General features: G+C 35.6%; 2 protein-coding genes across 5 annotated transcripts in view; both read left to right on the forward strand.

The window, feature by feature from the left end:
- Positions 1–10163, forward strand: part of LOC106067170 (uncharacterized) — a 30768-nt gene extending 20605 nt beyond the window's left edge. Inside the window, exons 7-10 of one of the 2 annotated variants that reach the window (XM_056030474.1) lie at positions 1377–1523; positions 3120–3260; positions 9868–9906; positions 10107–10163. In XM_056030474.1, the coding sequence (XP_055886449.1) occupies positions 1377–1523; positions 3120–3260; positions 9868–9905 (326 nt within the window). In that variant the 3' untranslated portion in view covers position 9906; positions 10107–10163. The remainder of the gene's footprint in view (positions 1–1376; positions 1524–3119; positions 3261–9867; positions 9907–10106) is intronic. The other variant, XM_056030473.1, reaches the window with a different exon arrangement.
- LOC106078503 (degenerin mec-10-like) overlaps positions 9802–16175 on the forward strand; it is a 31205-nt gene continuing 24831 nt past the window's right edge. The window contains exon 1 of one of the 3 annotated variants that reach the window (XM_056030472.1): positions 9802–10166. Coding sequence is in view for 1 of the 3 variants with exons in the window: in XM_056030471.1 (XP_055886446.1) it covers positions 15215–15238 (24 nt within the window). In the remaining 2 variants the exon portion in view is untranslated. Of the gene's footprint in view, positions 10167–15015; positions 15239–16175 lie in introns of those variants that run through there. The other 2 variants (XR_008778089.1, XM_056030471.1) reach the window with 2 other exon arrangements.

Genomic DNA, 16175 nt, shown 5'->3' on the forward strand with positions numbered 1-16175 from the left:
TTGTGCAAAGTTTCTTCAAGATTGGTCAAACGGTTTTGATACACATACACACATACGCCTTACATTCTACTTTATAGTATAGATATTAAACCAGAGGTTCTCATTTGGAGGTAAAATCTCTTTTTCTCTTTCAATATCAAACAAAATAATTAATTTCTAATAATGAATTGAAAAATTGGTAATTTTTTTTAAATTTTTTTTTTTTTGTTAAGAACAAAAAATCTTCAAATACAAAAACAAAATATTTAATAAAATACTCAGAAAGACACAATGATTTTCATTTGTCATGTAGTGTGTGTCGCGTAGTTTGGACAAGTGTCTTTAGCTTTCTCCTAACTCTTGTTTTTTGTCCTCCACTCGTATTACTTGTACGGGGCGAGAGTGCCTTGTATTTTTTTGTTTTGAATTGTTTTTGTTACGTCACAAAGTCCGGTGACATTTATTGGTCATTCTTTGTCATGAGGAATTAGTTCTCCCTCTGAATTTGGTTGAAACGGACGGTGTGTTGGTCCGTAATAGGTTATTAGTCTGTATTAGTTTCTCGGACTAATTATTCAGTTGGATTTTTGGACCCATGTTTTAGGGGTGTTAGTGTAGGAGTTGTAGATACTGAGCTATATCCTATGCCAGTGTGGGCGTTGCTTGTCGTCTAAGAAATATATATATATACTACAGCCTTGAGTGTCATTGTCAGATTGGCGATCATCGACGGCGTTGAGTGTCAGGCCGTTACGCATCATTGGTATCAGTTGGGATCAGCTGAGGTCTAACTTTATTATTAACGATGTTGGAAGTATTGTGACGTCAGTTGGTAGCTTTTGCAAGGTGCTTATGTGCATAAGTGATTAGTATCTATCTATCTATGATTTATATATCTATTAACTATTCATCATTTTATCACTCTCATTGTACATATACATATATCATAATCAAACAATGGCTGCCTGGTCGTGCGGTTTGCGCGCTGGACTGTCGTTCGGATTTATCGACGGTCGAGGGTTCAAACCCTGCCCGCTCCCATCCCCCGTCGTCCTGCGGGAGGTTTGGACTAGGAAGTAAACTATCTTCAACTCTGAAGGAACATCCGAAACATGTAAAACATTTTACAAAAATTCATTTTTTTTTTGTTATTTAAACTATCCACCTAGTTGGTTACTCTATATACGACTATGTGTGAATGATTTTCTTGTCAGGTTGAACCCCGGGACCTTAACGGTGTACAGCTAGTTAACAACACAAATAAATCCTACACCTGACAGTGTGTAGTCTATAAGTCTATCGTCTTCAGTAAAAGTATACTGTTAAATGTAAAAACAGTAGATGTCTATTTGAGCTGTTCTCTAAGTTCATTTGACCTTTTTTTTTTGTTTGTACAGATAGTTTATGCATCGAGAGAAAAAAATACGCTATACATTGTAATCAACCAACCCATTGCATGAACGAATCAGATGTCTGCATTTTGTACTTTCGCCTCTGTCGATCTGGCTGCTCTGACGGATTCACTGGGGAATGTTGCACTTCGTGTGAGAACCAATCAAATAAATTAAAAAAAAAATTCTCAATTACTTAAATGTTTAATTCATTTATGTTAATTTTGCATTACCTTATCAATTATTATTATAGGTTTTACTTAGCGCTACTTTCATGCTTATAGCATGCTCCGAGCGATTTTGGTCCAATCTCTTTCTGGACCAGTGGGGGGAGGGGCTATTTAGGAGTTGGTTTTCCGTGCTGCCTTTAGGCGCCCAGTAAACAAAACTTTCCCCGAATCGGGTGTCGAACCTCGAGCCCCATTCTAGGTAGCCTAGCCAAGCCAAATTCAAGCGCACTTGGCCTCTCGACCACGTTTCCAATCCCAGACGTTCCTTTCAAAGAGAGGATAATTATGTCTTTACTATAAAGTGATAAAGTTAATCAGCTTGCAAAGGAGGTTTAGACTTATTCCGATGTTTAATTGCAAGTTTATATAATGTAAACTTTATTTAATATTAAAAGAAAAACAATATAAATAAGTGGCTGCTTTGTAGCGTGGCTACGACGTATATTTGGAGTCAGTTACAGAGATGGGGTCGCAAACAAACAAATTCTTTGTCAAACTGGGACTTGATCACTTATAGATTTTGTAACCGACAAAACAAAACTGGAACTTGATCACTTATAGATTTTGTAACCGACAAAACAAAACTGGGACTTGATCACTTATAGATTTTGTAACCGACAAAACAAAACTGGAACTTGATCACTTATAGATTTTGTAATCGACAAAACAAAACTGGGACTTGATCACTTATAGATTTTGTAACCGACAAAACAAAACTGGAACTTGATCACTTATAGATTTTGTAATCGACAAAACAAAACTGGGACTTGATCACTTATAGAGGTTGTGACCAAGCGACGCGTGAGTTTTGCGGGACATGAATAACGCAAACCAACGAACGCAAACGACAGTAAGGAGTGGAGAAAGACGGTGGACAGATCTCGCATGGTGCCCCAACGATCCAACAGACCAATGTATAGGGAACGGTAACAAGGTAAAACTGTCTCAAACTTGTAAAACAAATTGTTTCCCATAGTTTCTCCGTAGCCTTTCCAATGGACCTCATTCACCAATCATAAACAAACAACATTTAGTCACGTGATCTTATTGATAAAACAATGAAAAAAAACTTGTCACGTGACAACCATCATGAATTAAACATGAGACTGTAAATTATATAGAAGAGATAGAGCACCACGTAGCTAAATGTTGTTTGTTTACGATTGGTGAATGAGGTCCGTTGCTATCCCAGTAAGAAGTTATAAAATTGACCATATGAGCCTACTCATTGATTTAAAACATAGAAACTGCTAAGCAAATTGAGACATTTTTAAGCATCTAAAATTGAAAGAAAAATTAAATGTTCACTTCACCTTCACCTATCCCTTAGTCTGTTGGACCTTTGGGGGTACCACACAGGATTCGTCGACCGTCTTTCTCCAAATTATATTTAATGACATACGATTTAATATCTGCTTTCCACCATCTTGTTTGAGACAACTTATTTATTTAAGATCAGTGACGCATGTAACGACTGACACTTTTACATTGACTTTTAAATTTTATCGATGATTCTCAGACTGTCCGTTTGGTACCTATGGGAAGAACTGCAGTCTCAAATGTGATGACAAGTGTACTCAGAAACAAGGCTGTCACCCTGTCAATGGGAATTGTGTTGAGCCTTGTCCAATGAGTATCAATGGAGATACTTGTCAAACAGGTAACTACATTGGATTTACTTTTAAAGCCTTTTTATTTGGAAAGCTTTCAATAGTAAAAAAAAAATAATAAAAATATTTAAATACATTATAAACATACGATATTTGTTGCAATGGTTAAAAATTTTATTTTTTACAAATCGGTTGGTTGATGGTCTACTTTTCTTACCTATCCAGATGGCTGCCTGGTCGTGCGGTTGGCACGCTGGACTGTAGTTCAGATTTATCGATGGTCCCGGGTTCAAACCCTGCCCGCTCCCATCCCCCGTCGTCCTGCGGGAGGTTTGGACTAGGAAGTAATCATCTTCAATTCAGAAGGAACATCCGAAACATGGAAAACAAACAAACAAACATCCGCATTTATATTTTTGACTAGTCAAAAGTTTGTACACGTTATTTCTTCGACATCCTATCTCGGATCAAGCTGGAAATTTAGAACAACTATTTCTCTTATCTGACAACACAAGAATTAAAAAAAAATTAACCAATTATCTAGTTAATTAACCATTGTTAATAAATTGCTTTGTTTGGTATCTCAACCAAGGGCAAGAAATAGTACTTGACTGAAGTGGTGGTATGAGCTGAATGACTATCCCCTTTCTTATACAAAGTTAATTACATGACTGATCCAAAGTAATTGAAACACATAATATAAGCTTGTGTTTTTTTTTATTAATTTTTGCCGTATTTTGCTTGCATTGTGATTTTGATGGAAAGACATATTGTTAATCTTGTCCCTAAATTAGAGTTTATTAAAATTATGTAGCACTGCCCACGTCCAGCTAGAAACTTTCATTAATTTAGAAGTTTTAAAATAAGTTTAGGGTCATATGCATATTTATTTCTGTCTTTAGTCTATAGCATTCAAGAATCATCATAAAAATTAGATCTAAAATTTACAGTTTCGTGAAAACTAAAGTATCCGGTTTTTAATCACAATCTTAATCATTCATCTTCACCCATCCCTTAGTCTCTTGGGCACCACACATGATCTTTCTCCGGTTTTTCTCTATTCCTCTCTGTCTTTTGCCTTGGGTAGAATCTCTTTCAGTGACAGGCTTATCCACTCTTTTGATTTTGTCTTCCCATCACTTTCTATGTTATCCCCTCTTCTTTGTCCTGGTGCTGTTCACTGAAGGAAGGTCTTTGCAATATCTGAGGCTCTCGTGACACGACTTTAGAGTTTAAGTTTGCGGTCAACAAGTCATCTTGGGGGCACTATTGCCGTTGTGATGCTGTTTCAAATCTCTTTATTTGTGATGCAGTCTTTGTATGGGATACCTAGGTTCCTTCTATAGCATCTCAGTTCCTTTTATAGGTTCCTCCTCTTTAGCTCAGCAATTAGCAAACAAGAATTCGCCCACCACCAAGGAGTGCATCTGTGTCATAATGCGTTATATTATCTTTTAAAGTACATACGTTCCTTAAAAAAAGAAGATAATTACGCTCTACGCGTAATGAAGCGTTTATCTAGTTGTGAAAATTAATTAGATTTAACTAAGTCTTTGGCTTCCCTGGCTGATTCAGGCAACCCGATCATGCTCTAAAGGCACTAGAGAAGAAAGAGCACTCCGATACATTTTCCCTCGCATAAAATGTGTCTTTATCTTTAGGAAGTCTTTTGTGTTTGTAATGGATTTCTCTAAGACAATTTAATTTCCATTACTGCTTGTCCTGATATCTCTAACTTAATCTTCATTCTACAACAATATTTATTAACCCTTAAAGTGCTGATCCGTTTTACTATGAGTGCATACAAAATGAAATAAACTACCACATGCGTTTTAAGGGTTAATGAGGAGATTACTCTAGAATATTTAAATTTATTCTTTTGTAAATTAAATAGACTGCGATTAAAAGCATTGATTGAGAAATGTTAAAAGTAAATCCCTGTCGACGTGAACTAAGCCCCTGCTTAAAAAAAAATTGAGATTTTACCTTTTTCTTTGACTATATTTGACTTCTCAAATCCAATTAAATTGTTAAGTTTGTCATAGTTTATATATATTACCCTTCATTAAGTATAAACTTTAACACTTGTCGAGCTATCTTTTATTGCTTTGGCTTGGCTCGTTAGGGGTTACAATTAAATATTACTATTAGTAACAATTATTAATAAACAACGCCATCTCCAGATCTCCATGAATATAACAATGATACTGTAATATCCAATAGAGTACAAATAATACAACAATAAATATTAATATTAATGAACAACCACCAGTCCAGGAAGCAACCTCTTCCAACCTTCCTGGACCGGGGACAAGACCTCACTGACTAACACACCCTCTCGCACATTCAACGAAGACTAAGCCATTCAGTTCATAACACGTGCAAGACTATTTACATTCACAACCTGGGGGAGTACATAAACAAAGGGATATAACTATCATACCAAAATATCAAAGTAACATATTCACTCTCGCCATACCTCCCCCTGGCAAGACTATTTTATTGTAAAACAGCATGCATATCATAATGTAATGAGTGACCCGATTGAAGAAACAGCAAGTGCCAGGAAGGCGTTCAATGAAACACAACATTATGTCAACTAAAACGGAAGCCTTTATATCAGGGGTTCTCAACCTGTGGGTCGCGACTCCCTTGGGGGTCGATTGACGATTAGCCAGGGGTCACCTAAGACCATCGAAAATATGTATTGCTGTATGTGTGTGTGGGGGGAAAGGTGGGTCGCGGCAGAGTGGGGGATTGTAAAAAGGGGTCGCTGAGCATAAAAGGTTGAGAACCGCTGCTTTATATAAAGTGCCCGGTCCGTAACTTTTTGAAAACAATGCTTTCTGTTATTTGTTCAACAACTTAATGTTTACTATCATCATCATCAAACTCCATTTGAGTGAGGGCTTGAGAGGCTTAAGGGTAGGGGAAACACTTAGAGACCAAATTTTTTATTTGTGCTTCAAATCTAATGATATTATACAGTAATGTTATATATGAGTACCCTATCAAAAATCTAGAAAAAAAAGTTTGAAAATGTTGTTGCTATGGCAACGGCGGCCATTTTGTTTTGTAAACATACTCTTATAAAAAAGCTATCTAATTGTGCATTTCTTATTATTTTCTTTTGAAAATTTGCAGGAATGTAGGCAAATATAATTGCTATTGAAGTATCAGATTACATTTTTTAATTTTTGAATATTTTTTTTTTAATAATTTTTTTCCTGCCCTGTCTATACAGACAAGTGTTTTTTAACAAGAAAAGTGCAAAAATTTTGAACATAACCCCAATTATCAAAAAAGTGATCTAATACTTCTATTGTAATATATAAACTAAATAAGTGTAGAAAAAATCATTTGAATAGAGCAATAAATAAAAAAGTTTTTAGCAAAAATAGTATGAAAAAACGCGATTTTGAGAAAACATAAAAAAACTAAGAAAATTAAAAATATCTCAAAAACTATAATAATAAATTTTAAAAACTATAGCTATTATTTTTAAGACATATTAGGGTTATAATATGTGAAAATTTCATTCATGTTCAATGAAAACTAAAAAAGTTATAAAGTAAAAACTTTGTCAATGAAGTACATAAAACTTACATTTTTTAATGAAATTAATGGAATGACTTTTTTTCTTTTTCTTATAAAGGTATAATATATGTATTGAAATGAAATGCAATATTATTAGATATTATATAAAAACAATTAATAAGGTATCTTATAGAATAAAAAAAATTGTCCAGCCTTATAGTAAAGTTAATAACAATGAACTATTATGTTTTCATAATTAATGTCTTGCACTGATGATCCATAAACACTTAATATAAACACTACTAAGAGCTTGAGAGCTTTATTTTATCTTCATTATTTTCAAGCCTTACAAAGTATTGTTCTGATGTTTTCAAAGTTACCCAAAGTACTGCTAAATAAAAAAGACCAAGAACTTATTTCGAAAGCTGAGATTAGCTGAGCCGAAAGACAACCTTTTCGACACAATGAATTTGTACTTTGCTTCAATTATTTAAACTTTTTATTTTCTTTTGTTTTGCAATCTTTCTAAAGACTGCAAAGAAGGTTTGAATCTGTAAGTCACATAGTTCAGTCAAATATGTTGCGAAATATGTTTGCGAAATCTGGTGTGGTTCAATAAACGACAAGTTGTCGTCGACGTAACCATCTAAATATTTCTGCGAAACATTCCTCTTATAATTTCAATAAGAATCCTTATGGAAAGTGCTGTACATTTATATCAGTAGAACAATAAATTAACAATTGACTGATGAAGTCAATAGAAATGTGAAGCTTTAAAAAAAAAAAGAATTGAATTCGGTTAGTTTTGTGCCTCAATCATTATTTACATCTACAGCAAATGTTGTTTTTTTTAAATGTATGTCTTTTATCTTTGTGTGCAACAACTTAATAGATATCTTTATAGATTTATTTATTATAACTAGATTAGGTTCTCTAGATCTAGATTGACTAGACTCCAGAACTACAGTATATACTATAGATAATATAGTAGTATAACCGTATATATACTATATACTGTTGATTTTGATCTAAGTAAGATATTATGTAAAGTTATATATATTCAGTCCTATTAGATCTATATCTACATTAGATTTATCTTATCTTAGAATAGTTATATTAACTTAATTAGAGTCTAAGATATATAAATCTCAATTGAGAACTAGATTTACATTACATTACATTTTATACCCAGTAGCCCAGTATAGTCCTAGTTTTAGTCTAAATCCATATAGTTTAGTTCTAGATCTAGATCCTCTAGAATAAGTCTAGATCTCTATAATATGTCTACTTCTAGATTGTTGCTTTCATCTTGAACTTCCAATGCTTAGATTAGTTAGATTATCATTCTGTTAAAGTTTAAAGTGTTAGAATAGATCTAGATCAAGTCAAGTAGATCTAGACCTAGACTCTAGTATCATCTAGACTATTCTATTGAGACTCGGACTTGAGACTCTTTTGGATCTATTGCCAGCGTAATTTCCTTGTTTAAACCAATGTTAATATGTAGATCTACGAAATTCACATGATTCCTTTTAAAACATTATTTGATCTGAGAAATTATTAGATCTAAAAATTTAAAAAGAATTAAGCAAAGTTATAGAATCTAATCTACAAAGGGCTAATGTGTTCATTTCAGCTGTGGTAAAGCGTCCATTGACAACCAATGGTATAAGATAAAAAACATCATGTGATCATTTCGAACCAATCGTATTATTCGTGTTTGTAAACAGAAGATATGTAGGTCTTGGCAGTTCTTTTTATAGCCAAGAAACGCATTTATATAGGAGGGAAGAATGTTCAGACTTAAATAATTATTTTTCATTGGATGTCTTTTTATAGTCTGACCTTAGAGAAAAAAGGACAAGCTTTCCAATGAGGCCAAACATGGCGGGCTCCCTTTAATTATTGTTTACCAAAATCAAGTAAAAACAATGGGTATTTTGGTCATTTTCAGCTCTTATTATGAAAAGGTGACCATTATTAAATGCATTTTTTACATATTAAATATTATTTTTCAATGTTATCATTAAGTAAAATACGTGCAAAACATGTTGAACTATTTGAAACATGTAAAAACTAAAAATCGATTTTTTTTTCCAAATCTATCATTTTTGAGTGTTTCCCCTGCCCTTAAATCCTCTCTTGCAAAAGCCCTGGACAGAAACCCTGCTGTCTTGCGTAAAGCATACATGTCACCATACAGGTCGAGAATTTCGGGTTTCCCAGACCTGTCGAGACGGAGATCAGCAAGTCAGGGGAAGATCACCAAGACAGGGGGGAGATCAGCAAGTCCGGGGCAGTCAAAAAGAATATGAGGCACGGTTTCCTCTTCTTCCCCGTAGCGGGGGCACCGTGAATCAAAATTTGGCCATAGCCGTGAGAAATATAAACCAACAGGACGATGGCCTGTCCTGCACTGTGCAATAATAGCTTGCTCAGGCCTGGATAGCCTCCTCCACGGGGAAGTGCGGTCAGGGCGCCTCATGCGCTCCCAGACTCCACGGGATTTTTGGGACTTGTCCCAGCCCTTAAACCACTCTTTCATTTCTAATTTTTTGAATTATAGCCAGAGCATGATAAAGACTCGCAGCCTAATCGGTGGGTGGTGTTTTCCCTCCCTGGTGGGCCAAGGAGTCTGCAATAGTGTTGCCAGTCACACCTATGTGACTCGGTACCCACTGCATTATTACAGTGGTGCCATAGCGTTGCTTTAAGTTGTGTGAGGTCATGATGACAGTGTCGATATTTAGGGGCCATGGTCCAGGGCTTTGCAAAGCCTGTAGTACAGATTTTGAGTCCGTGTTAACTATAACTTTCCCTAAAATGATGTCATCTTTCTCTACATCCTTAATGTTTTAATAAAAAAAAAAAATTATAAAGCTCATTCCAATTACAACAAAAAAAAAAAGATTATTTTGTGTCGCTGAGTCATGATAAAGAACTACACACTAACATTAATTTACAACGATTTACAACGATTTACAACGATTCTTTATATGTTAACAGATTGTGTAAGTCATTTCTTCCATAAAGTGTCAAGTTTTTTTGTTTCTTTTTAACCGATTTTACCGTTTTGTATCGAGTTTTCGATTATTTTAATTTTGCATTATCTACATAAAGAAACTCAACGCTTTCAAGTGTCACTGTATGACTTTTGAGGTAAGATCTTAGTTAATTCTTTGAATAGAATAAGAATACTAAGTGTAAGCGTAGTTTGACTTTACAAATATAACTTTCTATTACATGTTGATGTCTGTGTTTAACTATCGATAGTATCAGGACTATGCACGCTTTATATCTAACATTACTAATATTCGTTATGGAAATCACACTGCAACTTTTGTACCATCTTTTCAAAGTTATCCTGACATGGTGAAACTGTGGATTGAAAGACTCCCCTGGCAGACTCTTTTAACACAGTGAGTATCATTCATAAATTAAAACAGGTAAGAATAAATACTAAAGCATAGGCTTAAGTTTGTAAGGGGATTTCCAATAATCTATTTTTAATATCGTTTTAGTCAGCGTTGTACTCTTACAATCAAACATTTCACCAATTTTATATAGTTTGGCAAATAGCACATATTAGTATATTATTGTACTATCGTTTTGATTGGTCTGCACGATCCTTCACATTTGAAGGTTATTACACTCTAACCTACTCGTCTCGAAGTAAGGGGGGGGGGGAGATAGTTGCGGGTATCAACTATGGTGGGAAGGGTGGTCGAGAGGCCAAGTGCGCTTGAACTTGGCTTGTCTTGGCTACCTAGAAGGGGGGCTCGAGGTTCGACTCCCGACTCGGGCAGAGTTGTGTTTACTGAGCGCCTAAAGGTAGCACGGAAAACCAACTCCTAGATACCCCCTCCCCCCCACACCGGTCCACAAATGAGATTGGACCAAAGCGCTCTGAGCATGCTATAAGTAGCGCTATATAAAAGCTATAATAATAATAATAATCAAACGATAGTTCAAATCTTGTGCGACCAGGCATCCATCCATTTGATTTAGTGTTATTATAATCAGTCCTTCAAGTTTAATTATAAAGTTATCACACTACGTCTATTTGGAGATGTCTTTACGATAGTCGAAACGTCAAGGACGCTAACTGAATGTCTAACCTGTCGAGTAAATAAAAAAAAAAAGAATAAAACTATAGTTTTAACCTGTGCTTTTTTTTTTTTTTTGTAAAAAATAGGTGCCGGTACTGATTAGGTAATTAATTTCAATGATGGATTGTCTAACTTTTATCTACTAATAAATTAATAATATACGTTAAAATACAAGAAAAGTAATAATTTTTTCCCCACATTCAAAAAGGTACCGGTACGCCGTACCGGTGCGTACCGTCACAAAAAAAGCCCTGGTTTTAACACTATGTTTGTAAAGTGTTTGACATGTTTCGGATGTTCCTTCAGAGTTGAAGATAGATTACTTCCTAGTCCAAACCTCCCGCAGGACGACGGGGGATGGGAGCGGGCAGGGTTTGAACCCTGGACCATCGATAAATCTGAACGACAGTCCAGCGCGCAAACCGCACGACCAGGCAGCCATCCTGTCTATCTAAACTTGTGGAAGTAGATCTTCGTATCAACCCTACTCTATTAGGGGCAGTTAGTTGCCTTTTTGTTTTCAAATAAATCCGAAGTCCTAAAATGAAAGTCTAGTGTTTCCTCCACATTGAAATAAATGTGTGCCCATAAACCCATGAGCTTAGAAAATTAGGTTTTGTAGTGCTAAAAAGTGCGCTCCCTAAACCGACCCCCTCCCCCCCACACACACACACAGAGCCTATTCGAACCCTGCCACCCAGCTGGAAGTTGGATAAAACATTTTTTTTTTGTAGGAAAGTTTTGAAACGTCTAACACTAAGAAATATGTTCTAAGCCCTGTTCCACGCACTGCAAAGCTTATATTAACTCACTCTGTCTGTCTGTCAATTTGTCTGTCTGGTAAAAATTTTGAACACGTTATTTCTCCCACACCCAATCTAGGATCAAGTTGAAACTTTGCACAATTATTCATTGGCAAAGACAATACTTTAATCAATAAAAAAATAACTTATTAATAAATTAATTACTGGTTAATTTCGTTTGATTCCGACAAAGGACACTTACCCGTCTCCTCTGTCTTATTATCGAAGATAGGGTTGTGGTTGTCATAGTAAAGGAGTTCATAGTTTTTGACATCCTTGATGAAAATATGGAGACCTGCCTTTTTACTTGCCTGATTGGACCACCTCGGGGGCCTCGTTCTGAGTTTGTTTTTCAACACAGACTATCTTTGTACCGTGTTCTTATTTACGTACATATACGTGCAGTGTATGGTATGAAATGTTGTTCATATTAAATGTATCAAAAAATTCTTTGAGCTTTTTTTGTTACCTAAAGTTTATGAACATCTCTCCCAGCTTTTACATAATGACACAATCTTACATATCCTTATCCCTCGTTATTATCACAATGGAAGATTGAACAATCATTCTCTAAACGACCTCACGGACTACTTTTGTCTTTATATATTTTTAGGCCACGTTTTTGTTCGACCAACAGAGCAGTAATTCCTTAATTGTCTTACGAGGAATCCTAGTGTTCCCCGAGGCCTGAATAGGTGTTCAACCAGCTACTGTAATAATCCACTAGCAGGCCACCACGTGAATCAATCTGTCTAAAAAGATAAGCAAAGTGCTCCGCTAAATTCTCAGATTTGAGAATTGTTCCGTTAATTTCACAGATTGTACGAAGTGTTCCGCGTAATACTCAGAATGTGCAAAATGTTCCGTTAAATACTCAGATTGTGCAAAGTGTTCCGTTAAATACTCAGATTGTGCGAAGTGTTTGTTAAATACTCAGATTGTGCAAAGTGTTCCGTTAAATACTCAGATTGTGCAAAGTGTTCCGTTAAATACTCAGATTGTGCAAAGTGTTCCGTTAAATACTCATATTGTGCAAAGTGTTCCGTTAAATACTCAGATTGTGCAAAGTGTTCCGTTAAATACTCAGATTGTGCAAAGTGCTCCGTTAAATACTCAGATTGTGCAAAGTGTTCCGTTAAATGCTCAGATTGTGCAAAGTGTTCCTTTAAATACTCAGATTGTGCAAAGTGTTCCGTTAAATACTCAGATTGTGCAAAGTGTTCCGTTAAATACTCAAGATTGTGCAAAGTGCTCCCTTAAATACTCAAGATTGTGCAAAGTGTTCCGTTAATGAAAAAGTTTTAGGAAACACTGTAGTCCAGCATGAAAACTGATCTAATGACAAAGAGGAGAAAACTAAGTTCAAACATCGACCCGAGTTGTCGGCCCGTTCAGGAAATAACCTCAAAAGTATGTCACTACTACATCGAAAGGTTGGACCATACATAGTTTTAAAGACCTTCTCTAATTCTTAATTTCCGGGACCTGGAATAAGACTACATCTCTAATTTAGACAAACGCTAAGCAAATGGACAATACGAACAATTGAATCTCAAGAGGTTCTATAGTTCTCATTGAAATAAACATTTAAGAAAGGTAAACAAGAATTTTAAATTAAACAACGCTACAGTGGAACGAAATATTGAGAATCTATTTAACGGCAAGTAAAATAATTACCATAAAGATTAGACATTTAAGTCATTTAACTCGCCAATGCCAAATGTAATTATATCAAATACTAGCAAATAACAAAAAAAAAAAGTTAAGTCGAACCTGTTACATTTGTTCAGCCAGCACTGTCATCAAGCAGCAACGACAAGAACAACAAGAACAACAAGAACAACGATAACAAAAAGAACAACAAGAACAACGATAACAAAAAGAACAACAACAACAACAACAACGATAACAAAAAGAACAACAACAACAACGATAACAAAAAGAACAACAACAACAACGATAACAAAAAGAACAACAAGAACAACGATAACAAAAAGAACAACAACAACAACAACAACAAAAAGAACAACAAGAACAACGATAACAAAAAGAACAACAACAACGATAACAAAAAGAACAACAAGAACAACGATAACAAAAAGAACAACAAGAACAACGATAATAAAAAGAACAACAAGAACAACGATAACAAAAAGACCAACAACAACAACAACAACACTTGATACATTGTGATTGTTTTGATCAAATACTTTATATGTAATACTCTACTCTACTCTTAAATTATACTAGCATCTCTCGTCTGCTACTGTTATAAAATAGAACGAGTTACATCCCCCTATACTAAAAAAAGTTCCACTTTGATCTATAGAGCAGACGATGTTAAGGTCAACTATTATTTTTTTTTGGCCAACGGTTAACGATCAGGGTGTCATGTGAACAGCACAATGACCAAACGTTCATTACGTAGAGCCAGGCCAGCAAAGTTGTCGTCTGCCGGGGTTCTATCCATTAAATACTCTGAGCATCCATTCTTAGTTAAGTATTTCAAAGGTGAATATGGATTGCGTAGACCCATTCCACTCAGTAGACTAAATGTTTACACTACACGGCCGCGTATAACGGTATATAATTAGATTATATGCCCCTGTATCAATTTTAGTACAATGTAGAACAGGGTTATAATGTCAACCTTAAGGTAATTTTTAGATGTATTTATTTGGTCTTAATTTTTTTGCATAACCTATATATTGCCATTATTTTTGTAAGTCTAGAGTCTATAGTATAAATCAATTTTTTAAAGATACCATCAATTAACATTCTGTACGACTATGAATAAAAACATTTACCAAAAAATTTCGCGTAAAATGTAACATCCAAAATGTACGCACTTTATGACTGAAAAATTTTCAGCAGATAGCTGCATTTTTAATGTGACACTGTCCGTTGTTTTGTTTTCTAGGAGTGTGCGTTAATCTGACACCGTATAGCTCAGCGTTTCTCAACCTTTTAAGCTCGGCGACCCCTAATTACAATCCCCACACTCTGCAGCGACCCCCCTCCCCGCTCACACACATACAGCAATAGAAGAACAGACTTTTTCGGTGGTCTTTGGCGACCCCTGGCAAATCGTCAATCGACCCGCAAGGGGGTCGCGATCCACAGGTTGAGAACCCCTGTAGCTGGTTCATTGTTTTCTATGTGTTGCCACTATAACTTCCACGTATGGCGTTGCCTTTTCCGGCTCGCTTTGTTTCCGAAGTCATTGAATCATTAATATTGTATTGATCTAAAAAAAACTAGTTCTAACAAGTTTACGTCTTTTAAAGTCAATGCACCAGCCCCTAAATGACATAGTAGCCTATACCTTTTTATATTATTTATATGAACAGAAAGGCAGGTATCAAATAGCCGCTTATAAATATTTCATTGCCACTTACAGTTCATGGCTACGCTGGACAACAAAAAGTGAACAAAGCACAATGTCCCGATGTTAGAGTGCTTTCATTTTTCTAAGCAGTGCGTTGTGTGAATTTCTAAAAAAAATAAGGATTTATATTCTACATATCAAAAAAAAATATTTTTAAGGGCCCCACGATGAAGGTGATCAAAGTGAAGCAAGTATGAGACTATTTAAACTAATTATTGTTATTAAATGATTTTTATTAAAACTCTACGTCACGTGACGTGAGGTCTATTGTAGTATTAGCTGATTTCCTGTCTTGGGTTTCATCGGATTTTCAAAGCATACTTCGGACTTAACAGCCCACTTTGAGTTTCAGCGAGTTTTTGCTTATCCACGAATTTTTAATACTATTATTATACAGAGTATAAAAGCTGAACTTTTAGTTTACTCAAATTTATTTTATGTTCTTATCAAGTCAAATTTGTCTGTTCGTGCAGTTTGTGTCTGTTCGTGCAGTTTGTGTCTATTCGTGCAGTTTGTGTCTATTCGTGCAGTTTGTGTCTGTTCGTGCAGTTTGTGTCTGTTCGTGCAGTTTGTGTCTGTTCGTGCAGTTTGTGTCTGTTCGTGCAGTTTGTGTCTGTTTGTGCCTGTTTGTGCTGTTTGTGTCTGTTTGTGCAGTTTGTGTCTGTTTGTGCAGTTTGTGCCTGTTTGTGCTGTTTGTGTCTGTTTGTGCAGTTTGTGTCTGTTTGTGCAGTTTGTGTCTGTTTGTGCAGTTTGTGTCTGTTCGTGCAGTTTGTGTCTGTTTGTGCAGTTTGTGCCTGTTTGTGCTGTTTGTGCCTGTTTGTGCTGTTTGTGTCTGTTCGTTGTTCGTGCAGTTTGTGCCTTTTCGTTGTTCGTGCAGTTTTGTGCCTGGTCGTGCGGTATGTGCGTTGGAATGTCATTCGGTCGTTTCCATGTTCTTGGGTTTTTACCTTTCCTTCTGCCATCCTCCGTCGTCCTGTGGGAGATTCTGACTAGGATGTAAAACTATCTTCAACTCTGAAGGAACATCTCAAACATTTACTACACCGTATTCACCGAAAAGATGTTCACCCAAGTGGATAGCGATTCTGAATATTACTCAAATACGTCGTAAATAATGGATTTATCCAC

This window comes from Biomphalaria glabrata, chromosome 5 (genome assembly GCF_947242115.1).
Source record: "Biomphalaria glabrata chromosome 5, xgBioGlab47.1, whole genome shotgun sequence".
Lineage (NCBI taxonomy): Eukaryota > Metazoa > Mollusca > Gastropoda > Planorbidae > Biomphalaria > Biomphalaria glabrata.